This window comes from Neomonachus schauinslandi, chromosome 7 (assembly GCF_002201575.2).
Source record: "Neomonachus schauinslandi chromosome 7, ASM220157v2, whole genome shotgun sequence".
Classification (NCBI taxonomy): domain Eukaryota; kingdom Metazoa; phylum Chordata; class Mammalia; order Carnivora; family Phocidae; genus Neomonachus; species Neomonachus schauinslandi.
Window position 1 is genome coordinate 80,824,993 of NC_058409.1, and position 15,334 is coordinate 80,840,326.

General features: G+C 40.8%; 1 protein-coding gene across 2 annotated transcripts in view; it reads right to left on the minus strand.

Moving 5' to 3' along the window:
• EFNA5 (ephrin A5) overlaps window positions 1–15,334 on the minus strand; it is a 273,600-nt gene that overhangs the window by 43,581 nt on the left and 214,685 nt on the right. For both annotated transcript variants that reach the window (XM_021701516.2, XM_021701507.2), the window contains exon 2: window positions 3,365–3,657. In XM_021701516.2, the coding sequence (XP_021557191.1) occupies window positions 3,365–3,657 (293 nt within the window). The remainder of the gene's footprint in view (window positions 1–3,364; window positions 3,658–15,334) is intronic.

Consider the following 15,334-nt stretch of genomic DNA (forward strand, 5'->3'; position numbering starts at 1 on the left):
AATAACAGCAGCAAAACTTCTTTCAAACTTGTTCTCATTAGGTTAATATTTATGAGAATCATTTCTAAAATGAGTATTTCTGAAGTTTCTAAAATAACTCTTTGCCTTAGGAAGTCTATATAAATGACTATTGCCATAATCTATTGACTGGCAGTTCTGCAAATCTATCACTGATAGAAATACCACCGACTTTCTGTAATTACTTTAGTATGCCAATCTCTTACCAAAATAACTTCTGTCGATTAAAAACAGTATTTGTCATATTCAAGAATGGGCTCAGTCTACCTTAGCAGTATCAGCGATTATAACAACTTAATGTATTGCCCGTTCCCAAGGAAAGGAGGACATTGCACAGAGCCCGTCTTGGGGACAAATAAAGGATCTAGAACAGTGAAGGACATTTTATTTTGAAAGTAAATGGGAAATTTCACATATTTCCAACTACTCTGTTTTCTTAATTTTGTATAACTCAAACATATTAAGAAGGAAATAAATGTTACTGAGGATAAAGCAGAACTTGATAAGAACGTTCTAAATTGTGTCCTCCCTGAGTAAGTGATGAGTGGATTTTCTGATAATGAAATCCTCCTCTCTTTCCCCAAGGCCAAGTGTGTATTTGAATTTGGGTTCTCACCACTATACTCAACCCTTCCTCTAGCACCCTAAAGCAGGTCCGCCAAAGGGCTACAGCTTTCTTTTTTCTCTTGGAAGACTTGTTAGAGATTTTAAGCCCTCGAGGATCTGAAATGATCTAAGAACATTTTATAAAATCGACCGGTGGGCGACTAGTCAGGCTTGTTCCCTAGATCGGCAACAGAGCTTCTTGTAAGGTAGTAAGTGTGAAAAGAGCTATTTCCCAATCATCTTGTTCATTCCATGCATATTAGGAGAGAGGAAAATTCAACTGAGGGCCCATTCTCCCCTAAGAATCCTTTAGTTTAATTATGACCACAGTATATTAAACGTCTGTAGGACATCCACGTTAGCTCTGCCACTCTTGCTCTCAGCAGTGAAAGGAAAAGAGAAAACCCTTTCCCTACTAAAGACAGGGAAGGATGCTCTTGTGGTTCTAAAACATGGTTGAAAATTCAATTTAACTGACTATGAGGCCACTGTGCTTCTTATAAATGAACATCTCTTTGCCGCTAATTTTGTGCTATTTTACCTTTCATTAAAAAAAGTAATTCAGGTTAAACTCAGCTGAACAGCAAAAAGCTCTTGATATTTTGAAGCATTTTGGAACAATTACTTTGACAGGAGCCCTTGACAGTTAAATGACTCTGTTAAATGAATGTTATAGAAGACACATAATGATTTTTAGTGAAATATTGAATTTAACCACAAATGAGGAAAAAAACCAGTCATAAGCACTATGGGTATATATGAATAATAACATCTTGCTTGTGAACCTCAATGGATTCTATAATTTCTAATAATCATGCAATCAACTAGTTAGCTGGTATGTTTCCTATCTCAGTGCTCTCAATTCAGTTTTGGTTTTTGCTTTTGTTGTGTTTTAATCTGAGAAATCAATATGTAAATTGTGAAATTGGCAATGATTTCCTCTTACATCAGTAGGATATTTTAGAATTAGGCAATTAATAAACGCCGTCCCGCCACTAACGTCTCCCTCTTTCCTTTTTCCCATTTGCTGAATGAGATTCTTTCAGAGTAAAAAATCAGGAAAAGGCAGAAGCCTGCTGCCTGAGAACATGTGAAGTCAATGTAGGTCAGTGTTTCCTCCATCCGTGGGACTCAATATTCCTTTTCTTATTTTATGGATTGAATGTGAGATAGTATCAAGACTCTTATGTGTTTTCTCATGACTAATGACTAAAATATGTACTGAGATAATAAAACTGGTACTGTTCAATTTCCTTTTTAAATTCAATCTCAATGTAAGTGGGAGTGCCCGTGTGATAGTGAAATCTGGCTTAATATAAAATTCTGTTTTCTGGAGAAGAGGAGCTAGATATCCTTGTAGACTTAAAAAAAAAAGTGGGTTAGGAGTCTGTGGGGACATTCAGGGTGAAGAAACGAATGAGAAAAACAGGAATGTTCTTTATCTTGCTTGTCTGGCAAGGAGGGCTGAAAAGTCAATGCTAAGCATACTGGGTGGTATTGCTTGGATCTCTCCCCACTGTGTGCAGCCACACTTCCTGATTCTTTCAAGGAGTTGAGGTACGTGTACCCTTGTACCCACTGCTCCCTGCATTTACCGTCCTTCAGCAACCGCCTATTTATTTGCCTCTCCTCCCCACCAGATGGTCACTCCCTGAGGACAGGAATGTCTGTCTTTTGATCTTGCGCCCCCCCCAACATTTCTGAGCCATGAAAAGTTCAAAAAATGTACTTCTGAGCAAAAAATGTTTAGCTCCTTCAGCTGATAGTGAAAATACTTGGAAAAGGCCAGATAGTTTAAATATTTGATACTAGCGAAGGAAAAGTCCAGATATACAGCAAGCTGCCTAGATTAAATGTTACCTGTAACCATCCTAACTCAAAGAGTAGTCCATAGAGCAGCAGCATCAGCCGTCACATGGGAGCTTTAGAAGCATGGAACCTCAGGCCCCACAGCAGACCACCTGAATCAGATCTGCATTATAACGAGATCCCCAAGTGACTTACGAACAGTAAAGTCTGAGAAGCATTTACCTAGATTATATGACTAGTAGGATGCCCGAAGCAGTGGTGTACGTCACGGACGGAAAACAAGGCCACGGCAATATGATTAATGCACAGGTCAGCTGAGAAAGTTTTAGAGCTCTCTCAGGACAGAGTCACAGGTGGGAAACTCACTTATACCAGTTCCTTTGGAACCCTTTCTAGATACTTCTTCATGCTCTTGCCTGTTTAAAGACACAGCTGCTCTTAATAATTGTCTCTTCTCCTTGATGCAAAGAGAGTATTTATCGTCAGCATGCTGACATTTGCAGTTTTGGCTTTCTCCACTGCAAGTGTGGATGACTGAAAGGATATTGCTGACACCTGAATAAGAAATCCAATGACTCCAAGCTATGTAAATTTAATTATTTCCTTTAATTTTTTTTTTTTTCAGGAATCTCTTTTTCTTTTCCTCAGCTTTGGAGAGGTCCTAGCAATTTTCATTTGAAAGAAATACAAGTCAGCAGTGGTTCACTGAACAGGCTGACATGCAATTTCATAGGGGGAGAGGAGCTGTGTCTTTAATCTAATTTGTGCTCTCAATTCCCAGCTAATGTATCTAGGGATCCTGATGTATGCATTTACAAGGAGACATCTATAATGCAGAGTCCAGCTCTCTGCAATTCTCTGAAACATGGGTAAAAAATTAGTCTGGGCGCTTGCAGCTGCCCCACAACACAATAAATCTCTGTATACTCACAGATGTAGAAATATTCCCGGCCAGGCCTGAATTCAAATCCCAGAGAAAAGGGTGTGAAGAGCTGGAATTTCTCAGAGAACTTGAGCGGTCCATTTGGAGAGTGGGGCCGGTTACATTCCCATCTCTTGAACCCTTTGGAAGTATGGTCGCAGGCACTGTACCCATCAAAGTTCACCATGTATAGGACATAACGCTCAGTCTTGTCTTCTGGGACCGAGTCCTCATAGTGAGGGCAGAAAACATCCAGGTAGTCATTGATACAGACGTCAATGTGATAGTCCCCTCTCTGGAATCTGTGGGAAGAAGAAGAAAAAGATGAGATTATTCATACAGAAAAGACTTCCTGCTCGGAGTCATCAGTGGTGGAATAATTTTAATAACGCTGGTGCTAACAGATTTATTATGATAAGTTTTTATTGCATCCCATTAGGATGTAGGATATGTGACTGTTCCAAATCTCAGCAACAAGAGTTTTACAGAAGAATTCATTTACATTGTTTTCAAAACACCCTAAATATGGAACTCCTTGCATTCATTTTCAGTCGGGAAGAGACTGACTTGCTGTGTTCCTTTCATTCTTAAAATCACATATATTGAAGCAAAGTTTTGATATTTCGAAACAGCGTTTCATTTAATGAGTGTTTCTGATTAAATGAAGAAGTCATTTAAAGAACAAATGAATGACTGAATTGTTTTTGCTATAATTGAGACCATTCTCAATTTCCTATGCAAATATAGAGAAGCAGAGCCATAAAATTGAGAGAATTAGGATCGTAAAATTTAAAGGTTGGAAAGAAAATTCCTAGAACACTTCCACATTAGAGAAAAATAAAAACCTAAGGCACAATGATAGAGCAGTGAGTGACTGAGCTAGATCTGGAGCGGTGAATTTGGGTCCTAGTCAGCCATTTCCCTTAGTGAATCCGCTTATGTCACAAATGCATTTCAGCTGATCTCTTTTGAGGCCCCATCCTTTTCTATATTAAGAAAATTAAAACCAGCTAAATCAAATGAGCTCCTCCCCCCATTTCTTTGTGTTCTAGGGCCGTACTAAAGAGTAGTGAAAGTAACAAGCCAGACAAACACAGCAAAACCCAGGCCCTGCTTCCATCCTGAAAGAGGTAAAATACACAACGCACACACACACCACTGTATGCATCACACCGTCTGCTTCAGTTCCTAACCTTACAAAAGTTTTGCTTATTTGTGTTAACTAATAACGCCTTTCCCCATCAGATGAACAGACTTCTCAGGAACTAATAATGTGTGAAACAGGAACTGTTATGTATACAACTTTCTAAAACCAGGACAGAAAAGCCTACAAAACCCTCTGTTTTCAGCTAACGAGGAAAGTCTCTGAGCCCTTAGAAGGTTCATCATAAAATGGTGTTACTGCCAGAACACAAATGCCCATCAAGTCATCTAGTCTTGCGAACATTCTCCAGTGGCAGTGAGCTGGTCTATTCCATTTTGGGGCATCTCTAAATTTTAGCAAGTTTCTTCTTATATTGAGCACAAATCTGCTGCTGTGCAATTTCTCTCCAGTGATCCTGCTCCGGCTGCCTGACACCACAAAGAACAAATCTAACTCCTCTTCCACCAGGCAGTCCATAAAACATTTGGAGTTGTCAACTACATCTCGGTATCCTCCTTTCTCCATACTTGAAAATCCTGATTTGTTTGGTTATTTCTGCTCCCAGGCTCCTCACATTCTAGATTCTTGACTCTCCTCATGTCCTCTAGTTTCCCAGTGTTCTCCTTACAATGCAGCATCCAAACACAACGCACACTTTGGACAGGTTGTTGTGACCAGTGCTCAGCCCAGGAGATCTACTACCACCTTCACTCTGGATACTAATTAGTCATTGATGAAGCTGAGATTCCTTTCTGAAACAGGACATGATACAAGTGGAAACTGCTCATTTTAGTGAGCAGACCTCGATTTAAGGACTAGATTGCTATTGGTTGAGCACGAGAGTCATAAACCATCTGAGCCTCAGTTTCCTCAAATATGAGTTGGAATGACAATGAGAATCTGCCTTGCTAACCTCACATGACTGCTTCAAGTCAGAGATGATAAAATGTATGAAAAGCACCATGTGAGGGGTGCCTGGGTGGCTCAGTAGGTTAAGCATCTGCCTTCGGCTCAGGTCATGATCCCAGGGTCCTCGGATCGAGCCCCACGTCGGGCTCCCTGCTCAGCAGGGAGTCTGCTTCTCCCTCTGCCTGCCACTCACCCCTGCTTGTTCTCTCTCCCCCTGCCCCATCAAATAAATAAATAAAATCCTTAAAAAAAAAAAGAAAAGAAAAGCACCATGTGAATTCACAGCATTATTATTAGGAGGATATATTAAAGCATATTAAAATTGGTAACTAACAAAATATTAACTTTTCAACAACAGCAGTAAATGTAAACAACAATAAAAATAATCACTGTTTCCCTTTTTAAAAATCCCTAAAGATGGGAAATCATATAAAAATCCTAAATTCTGTCCTCAACTATCAAATGATCCACAGAAACTTCATTTGATCAATGCTTTTGAAAAGCAGCATGCTTATTTATACAAGGAGAACAAGGAAAGATGACCAGATCACTTTTCAGAGGATCTCAAAATGCATGAACATTTTTTTAAAGATTTTATTTATTTGAGAGGGGGGGAGAGAGAGAGAGAGCACAAGCAGGGGGAGTGGGAGAGGGAGAAGCAAGCTCCCTGTGGAGCAGGGAGCCCAACATGGGGCTCAATCCTAGGACCCTGGGATCATGACCTGAGCCAAAGGCAGACGCTTAACCGACTGAGCCACCCAGGTGCCCCCAAATGCATGAACATTTAAAGAAAAACCCTTGGAAGTATTTATTTCTTTATATTTACAATGATCACGGAACTAGGTTTACTTTTTCTTCATTACCAGCAGACGATGATTTGTCAAGATGCAAGGAAAGTTGTGTTGCTTTTAAAAGATTTCTGAACATCAAGGTAACATCACTGCCAAAGTACAAAGAAAAGACACTGCAACATTCAGATAAAAGGGTGCTGGGATATGAATCATCACCACTCAGAGTAGCTTGACAGTTCTGGATCGGAGCCAGATGAGAACTGCAGCAGAAGGCAATGCCCAGATGCACTTTATATTATTATATTATTATTATAGATTTTAAAGACATTCAAGGGGGAAGTTTTTCCTTTCCCTAAGTGTCACTCATTTTAGCTTCTATTAGCACTTGACACTGCCTAAAAGTGAAAAAAAAAAAAAAAATTAAAACTGCCACTGTCCCAACCCATTCTGTTTTTTGATGCTTCGAATTTAGCTTCCCTTTCCCAACTTTTATCCCTATCAATACTGCTTAAGTTGTAATAAAACAAGCCATGAGCTTGAAGACACATTTTACACTGGGTTGACCTTATCCCTTTCTGATGACATTTTGCTTTATGTGGGGTGTTAAATGAATCACCATGGAGCTTAATGTGAACATGTGATCACCCCAGTGATTTCTACCCTTCTATCCATATGACAAAGATGACGATTCACCACACAATCAACTTAACCCGTTTCAGGTCTTTCATTTGCACAAGTTAGTTTACTAAATCAATTTTCAAAGAATGGACAATAGGACAATGTGAACATAAAAACAATGATAAACTAGAACTCATAAAAGGCATTCCTGGGACATACTCAAGTACAATCCAAAGAAGATTTTAGGGTCAGATATTCTAAATACTACCCCAGATCATGCTCTTTGGCTATGAAGTAGTACTGAACAATTCTTTTCTGGCCCTACTGTGAAGAGGCACACATGTATGGCTAATATAATTGAGTGTTTATTATGTTACATTCAGTACCTCCATTTAATCTCCATCACAGATCCTATGGAACAGACACTATTAGTACAGCCCTTTAAAAATGAGGGTTTCGAGACTAAGAAATCAAGCAATGTGCCCAACGTCACACAGCTAGTAAAATGTGGAGGCAGAAGTCAAGCCCAAGCATTCAGACCTCAGAACTAAAGTTCTTCACTATTCTACTTCCTGAGAGATAAAATCCCTAAAGTTCGTAACTCTATTCTTTATTCCCACAGAGGGACAATTCTAGTTCTTGATGGGGTTCCAGTTCTCTGCTTCATTCACTGATGCAACAAACACCTGCTGCATCCAGGATCTGCCATGTTATGGCTTTACCTATGCTGTCATATGAAATCCTCATTAGGTAGTTATGGTTAGTTTTATTTTCCCAACGAGGAAATGACATTCAGAGAGGTTATCATCCTCTTAGTTCATTTTTTCCCATAGGAAATGAGCAGCAGAGTTAGGATTTCGACCTGAGTCTTATCTGGTCCTGAAGCCAATTCTCTTTGCTCCTAAATGCCATGGTTCCAAAATTTTTACCAGTTGTAATTCTCCTCACCTGAAGGAGCCCTTTTAAGGGTTTTGGTGCCATTGGGTTACCTTATGTTTATACTGACCTTCTAGGAAAGGCGGGTGCAAGGTGTCTGGGCCCTGCTCCCTCCCCACAACACTGGTCCCAAACTCCTAAACTGAAGGGTATGTTAACATCCAGAATGCGTCTCACATAGCTCCTGACTCAGGCACAGCAGTCTGGTTTTTCACAGAATGAAGTGCTGTTAGGCTCAGAAGCTGCAGCGATAAAGGATCTCCCCCAACCCCCCGCTTCAGGAAATGGCTTTCATGAGCTTTCGTTCCTATTAAAAGAGCAAATTCAAATCTAGGAAGAATGATTCCATATGCCAATATTTACAAATGTCATGGGTGGCACGGCTGCTGCTTTAAACACATTTGCAAATTTCTTGGAAATTTTCTTGTAAAGGTCTCCCCCTTACTCCTTATCTTTAATTCCATCCATTGTATCTGTGGTGCTCTACCTCTCTGAAATCATTGCGTATTATGAATTTCTGGCTGCACACCAACAAGCCAGCAATAATTACAATACAATCTCTACTAAATTATCACAGTGGTTTACAGTGTAAAAGCATGCACAGTTACCACACTTAGAAAAGTGATTGTGTTTGAGTAATATGATTACTGCCCTGTGTTCTCATTATACAAAAGTCTCAAAAACCAGGAAACATCTTGTATGCCTAGAAAGATGGCCCTTGCTCTCCAATGACCTGCGCGGCTGCTAGGGTCCGGGCTCCATATAACATATAATAGTATATATAACTCTGTGAAGGCATGAATACATTGTATACGTTTACCAAAATTTGACAGTAGACTGGTTGAGAATCAATGTCATTCATACATATTACGAAAGGGTCATGTTAGTTAATTAAGAGGAAGAAAACTCAGTATGGCAACTAGTTCTTTGTTACCAATGCAATTATCAAGCATGAATTATGCACTTTATGATAGTTCTTAATGCCCCAGAAGCTGCGTGGGAGGGTGGATAAAAAGCACATTTGAAGGCTGTTGATATAGCAAAAGTAACAACTGCAGTTGGGATTTTAGTTAGAAGGTCTATTTGCAGACATGTGTGTTTGTCTCAGTTTGTCTTCAGTGTTCACCTGAGGACATCCCTCAGCTAACTACAGTTTTGATTATAAATTTAAAACAATTCTTAACATCTATCTCCTTATTTGACCTGTCTGCAGAAAATGATTCATGACTTGAAATCAAATGAAATAAAGACCCAGATGAGGTAACCAGTCAAAAATTTGCCTTTTCACTTAGTGATCAACAGGGCCCCAGCTTTCTACCCAGACAGGGACCACACATGGCTTCCTGACCAGGGTTAGCAAGAACCAGGAAGACCTGGCTCCTTCTAAACTCAGTAATTTATTTTCAAACAGAAAGAATGGACATGTAGTTCTCGAATACTCTAGTCCTTGACCAGCTTCAAGTGGAAGTTCTCAACTTACTCTGACCCTGCCCTCGGTTCCTCCACTGTGGCAAGTAGATCTAGTTGCCTAGCTTTCTTTCTCAGTGGGTGGATCTTCGTGTCATTGCCCTCACTACCTCCTCTACCCCATATGCTCTTGGGCTGTGGATCCTGACTGCCAGGAAGGCCAACCCCAAAAGGATGTGTAGGCCGGGCCTCTGGGTTCTGGGCTGTAGAGAAGCAGCATCCTAACCTTTCTTCTCTGAGTTCATCTTTAGCCACTGTCCCCTGTGGTGTTGCTGCTCTCCTCCCTTCCTCATCTGCTAAAGCCAAAACGCGTTTCATTTTAGGAGCTGGAAAAGGAAGGGTATGGTGCATATTTAAAACGTTCTAAATTGGCCTTTAGCATATGTTGCTGGCACAGCAGAGAGCCTGCTTCCAGGGAAATATGTACTGAGGTATTTTATCAAGCAGCTCCAGAGCGAAGTTTCTTCACTCCATAAATATAGAAACAGCATTAGTGAAAGAAGACAGAGTAGTTATTAGAGGTTAGGAAGCTGTGAGACACTCTTATCCCCCTCTTTCATTTAGTGTTTTAAAGGATTCAATAATGAAAATGTTATTTCTCATGAACTGGATAGTTGATTATTACAGTTTAAATGTATTTTAATCTGTCAAAGAGGTGATTGTTTTAATATTCCTATTTGAACAGAACTACAATGTCACTTCTTTAATTACAAGGCAACTTAATATATTACATTCTGAAATTGAAATGTAAAAGAAGGATATGATTTATGGTCAAAGATTAAGCAAATTTATCAGCTTAGGGTTACTCCCAAATTTGAAATCTGGAGTGAATATATCTTGGCAGCCCTGTCTTTTGCCTCTACCATTATTGATTTAAAGGCTAATTTCAGAGTAAGATGTCTCTTTCTAACCAGAAGAATGTCTCATTTGTCCTGGAAGTCCTAATGGGCCCACAACAGACCTGGGGTTTGGCTTATAAATATGTTTTGCGAGGAGATGGGCAGGACAGGAGTCTCTGTTGCGAACACGTCTCTCCTCGTCTCCTTCTGTTATTCTCTCAGCACAGAATGCAAGCCTTATGGCTTTCATATCCTAAGTCTGAAGATGCTCTTTTTGTTTTGTTTTGTTTTCCTGCAGAGGTTAAAGCATGAAATACAAACAGCAAACCAAACAGGGTAGATAAATAATAGCATCACTGGGGGCTGAAGGAAGATTTGTTTTGCTGTTTTTTAATGTCTTCCTTCTCTCATGGGCTGAAACATGTCTGTCTTCCAAATATATTGGTAATTGACCTTCATTTTCAGCTCTGAGATAGAGTCCTGGACAGTTTCTCCACTACCAGGCCAGTTGCTAAGGCTAAATGAGGAAAGTCTGAATGAGGTTTGATGACCGCAACACATCATTTCAGGCAGTCCAATCCAGCTCTTCCAGGCTCTAGAACATACCAATCACAACTAAAGTTCCCACAGAAGTGAAGATTTACAAGTTAAAAAAGAATACTCCAGGATGAATTTCAGAGATGTTTCTTACCTTATTTTGGCAGTCGAAATGCTGTATGTTGTAAACACATACACTTTTATCCAATGAAGCACAAGATAGTGACAAAATATTTAGAACCCAGGGTTGCTGTTCTATCCATTAATATCAATTCCAATAAAGTTCTTATGCGTGCACGTTTTGGTAATTACAAATTCTGCAGCATAAGAGCTTTGCCTTGAATTCAGTAACTGCTGGTGATGAGAATAAGACATAATTTACTTGGTCAGATATTTAGAATTCATTAGTGGTTTAGTACAGTAACCTGTCACCTTTTTTCTTTCCGCATGTGTATGTGTGCGTGCAGGTGTGCATGCGTTTTAAAAACAGTCTAAAGATTTCACAATTAATACCAACTACTCATAGCAACCAGATGGATAGAAACCTCAGCTAGCTCTCCTTTGTTGCTTTCCTAGTACAAGTCACATCAGTCTGAATGACTCTTTAAAATTGGTATCTCCCAAGAGTAACACCTGTTTCAAATACAGGGCCCACAAAATCTTCTCTCCTCCAGTGTTTTAACTCATTTGGAGTTTGTTTCATTAGCTTGACTGAGGAGCTCCAAAGGAAACAAAGCATTAAATTGGCAGAGCCTAAACAAGACTTGCCTTTAGGAAGGGACTGGGAGCTTTGGGTGACAGTCTAATTGCTTCTAAGCCCCCAAAGCGGCCTCAGGCATGGAGTAAGAAAGAATGTGTCAACATCAACAGGCTAAGTCAGCCAAAGAATTAACCAGGTGGAGTGCTACACACCCAACACACTGCAGATCACTATAATAGCTTTCCAAAAGGGAGTAAAATAAAATAAAGAATTATTGTCTGGCATATAGTGTGTGTCCTAGCAGAGGTCACTTCCATAAAGCAAAACAGGCTCTCTCTTGATTCCTGCTGGTCAGGAGCTTCCTGACAAAGCTGCCCTTCACACGCTAAGTTATCCAGAGTTCGACATCATGTCAAGCACACGGAACAGATCACCTGCCACATACACACAGGTCCAAAAGCAGATGCGGGAAATCACCGAACAGGTTATCCAGCCACTGTCCTAGGAGAACAGGATTAAACAAACTGATTCTGTTCAGGCGATGCAGGAGTCAATCAAACAAATAAGCCACCTGCCAAACTGCTTACACACTTAGCCCTTTTGTATCCTATGGGGATGGAGTTACCCAGCAGAATTTCAGGCTATTCCCAGTTTTAAGAGTAATAACAATAACCAAAGAGCTATCATAAATGTCGTTTCTCTTAACCAATTCAAATAACGATTTAGTAGTTTTTAAGTATTGGTATGCAAACCCTGGAACAGACATTTATATTTGGCTTGATCACAACTTACTGGACTCATTACCATCTAAGTCTGAAATTTGGCCCCGCCTTCTCAAAAGTTGGGGTCAGGTATCTGAAACCTCTGTGGCCAGGAACTAATCTCTATTAATTTATTGTTAAACAAACAAACGAACAAACAAAACCAAGCTGATAAGAAGGAAAGGAAATAACAGCCTCTATGTTTGATCTTCACACTACAAGGAGAAGCATAGATTTGGTAACGCTAGGGCAAAACAATAATGATAATAGTGTTACATACAAAGCTGTATGATGCAGAGCAAACACTGTTGCCGTTCCTATGCAAATTGGCATGTGAGAAGTAGTTACTTTTATTTGGTACCCTGTGAGCAGGTGGATACAAATCTGGACCCTGAATAGAACCCAAGGTGAGAGAAAAGAGATCTGGGGCCATTAGAAACGAGGCGGTGGGTATGGTCATCAAAGGTAGTGAATTCATTCAAGGTAAACGTGTAGATTTATAAGGAAAACTGGGACTGTGCTGAGCAAATCACTGTAACAAAAATAATGATCATTCTTGTACTTTTATGTAGACCTTTTTTAATAGAGAGACTCCCTTGAAGATAGTGCTGGTGTTTACTCATCCCCGCACCCCCAGCACACAGCACAGCATTTGCACGTAGCAGTGACTAGACACGTGTCCAAGGAAGGAAACTGTAGCTGCAGGATATTACAGGCAATGCTTAAAAACAGAATAACCGTGTAGAGTGCCCCACAGTCTCCTACTGTGTCCTGGGTCCCAGTATCAAAATCTGAGAAGAGCTAAATAATATTCTAAACAAAGGTCAAGATCAGAAAACAAAATAATGGCCGACTGCAAAAAGGAAAATTATAATCAGGACTGTTGTTCAAGCAATGCTAGAAAGTTATGCCTAGCCGAGTAGACAACTTAAGCACCTAAGGCAGAATGAAAGTTTCTCTCTTGTCATTAAGTCCTCTATTCAATTACCATTTATCGGGGTAATTAAACACTGGAAAGTGATGCCAGGCTAATTGTTAGATTATGATAATTACATGTCTTTGCTATGCTACAGCTGATCAAAATAAGATGTGGTCCCGTGCACTTAGCTAAAGCTGCTCTGTAATCGTCAGACTTTCGTGGAGCAGTAGGCCATTTATTACTAATTCATTACAAATCAGGCGGAGAAGCTTATTATTTGTAATGCTTCTTTTTTCCCCCCCCACACAGTCTCCTGGAACAAGACTCCCAAAGGTTAAGCACAAACTGTCGCCTCTCATTGGCCCATTGCCATCCCAATTACACAGCTGAGCAGCATTAGGTGCCTCTATTGGAGAGGGTTCATCAGCCTGCTTCACAAAACCCTGCAACCGCCCATCACACTGGCAGCAACATCCGCCGCTCCCTTTCAGCCTCCGCCAACCACTGTTCCGCTCTGAGCTGTGTCCCAGCAACCACGAAATGGCAGTCCAGAGGGTCTTTTGCTTCTGAGGCTCCCTTCTGCTCGGGCCAGGCCTAGCCCAGGTTGGGATAGGCCCAGGGTGTGCTCCAGCCAGCAGAAGTCATGGGGAGTAGAGACTGCGCCCCCTCCTACCAGGACGTCTGGTGTCTGCTCCTCAAGCCAGGGTCAGGAGAGGAAAGCAGCTTTCTCAGGAACTGACCAGAGTCACCTCAAAGTTCCCAGACGCAATCCTTATTGGGGAAGACTGGGACAAATCCACTGTCTGGGGCTTCCCCGGGGGGTTAGAAATCTGTCCTTCTATCCCTCTGCTAAACACTTCAGGTCACTATTGGAAGGTGGGAAGGCAAACGGTATTTGAGATTTGGGATTTTTTTCCCCCTATTCCTTGGGCATTCTTATTGACTGAATGCTTGCACCTCCCCTCACCCCCCCACCCAAATTCATAAGTTGAAGCTGCAACCTCCAATGCCAGTGACTGTATTTGGAGATAGGGCCTTTACGGAGGTAACTGAGGTTAAAGGAGGTCATAAAGGTGGGGCCTTGACCCAAAGGGATTAATGTCCTTCTAAAACGAGTGTCCCCTCACCCCTCTCCCCTGCCCCCTTCCCTTTATGTGCCTCTGCAAGCCAAGAGGAGAGCTCTTACTAGATACTGACCCTGCTAGACCTTGACCTGGGACTTCCAGCCTCCAGAACCGTGAGAATAAATTTCTGCTGTTGAAGCCAACAAGTCTCTGGTATTCTGTTATGGCAGCCTGAGCAAACTAATACGGGTAGTTTAACATTTAATTACTGGAAGAGTTTGGGGTGGGGAGGCATTGAATTATATCACGGCCAGAGACTTCAGAAATACAAAAAAAACTGATGAAGAACAAGAAGGTAACCACGGCCGGGAAGGAAGGGGATGGGAGAGCGGAGCCAGTGCCGACGCCCCCACGACACCCTGCATGTGGGAGACACTCAATCTCCATCTGCCATTCTGAGCAAACAGCTGGTCTGAGGGGAGAAGGCACCTTATTTTCCTAAGTAAGGATAGTTTCACCTCTTAAATTAACTCATGGCACCATGAAAACGACTGTATTATCACCCAGCAGCGGTGTAATCTCACTGTTTCAGCAAGGTTTTCACCCAAAGATAGAATGAAGGGTGTTACAGAGAAGTCACAGGCTCTATTTTACCCTTCCTCGACCCTGGAAATTAAAACAGAATATGCCACCGCCTTTCAAAAATCATATTAAGTGCATTCTGGGGACAAAACAAACCACGAGGTACCTTTGTTAACACCAGAATACATAAAATTGTCATTTTATGCACACATTTACTGGTGGCCTGTGGCTTAAGACTGGGGAGCTGGGGAACAAAGGTACTTCGGTGCATCACATAAAAATGGTTTTGCACTACTTAGTATTATTATTTCCTCCCACACTCATTAAAAGGATATTCATTCATACAGCTGGATCCTCTATTTACTTTTATAGCCTGGACCACAGAAAGATATATGCAAGAATAATGCAATCATAAAAAATAAGAAACTAATTGCTCTATCCCAAGGAAACATAAGGGGGAGAAAGAAATAAACAATTCACCATTTATTTCTCAGAAATAAATCTCAGCACTTTAGGGGATTCTCAAGTGCCATTATATCTCTACCTACTTAAATGCTTTATCTCCAAGTCAGAGAATATAGTTGTTGTCTCTCCCCTTCCCCTTTCATTTTAATAAGCTCTCTTTCAAAATGTCTACCTTGGAAGAGAACTACAGTTCAAAGCAAATGTGCATGACCCTCCTCTTGAACTTTCAGAATGTTTGGTCCTGCTA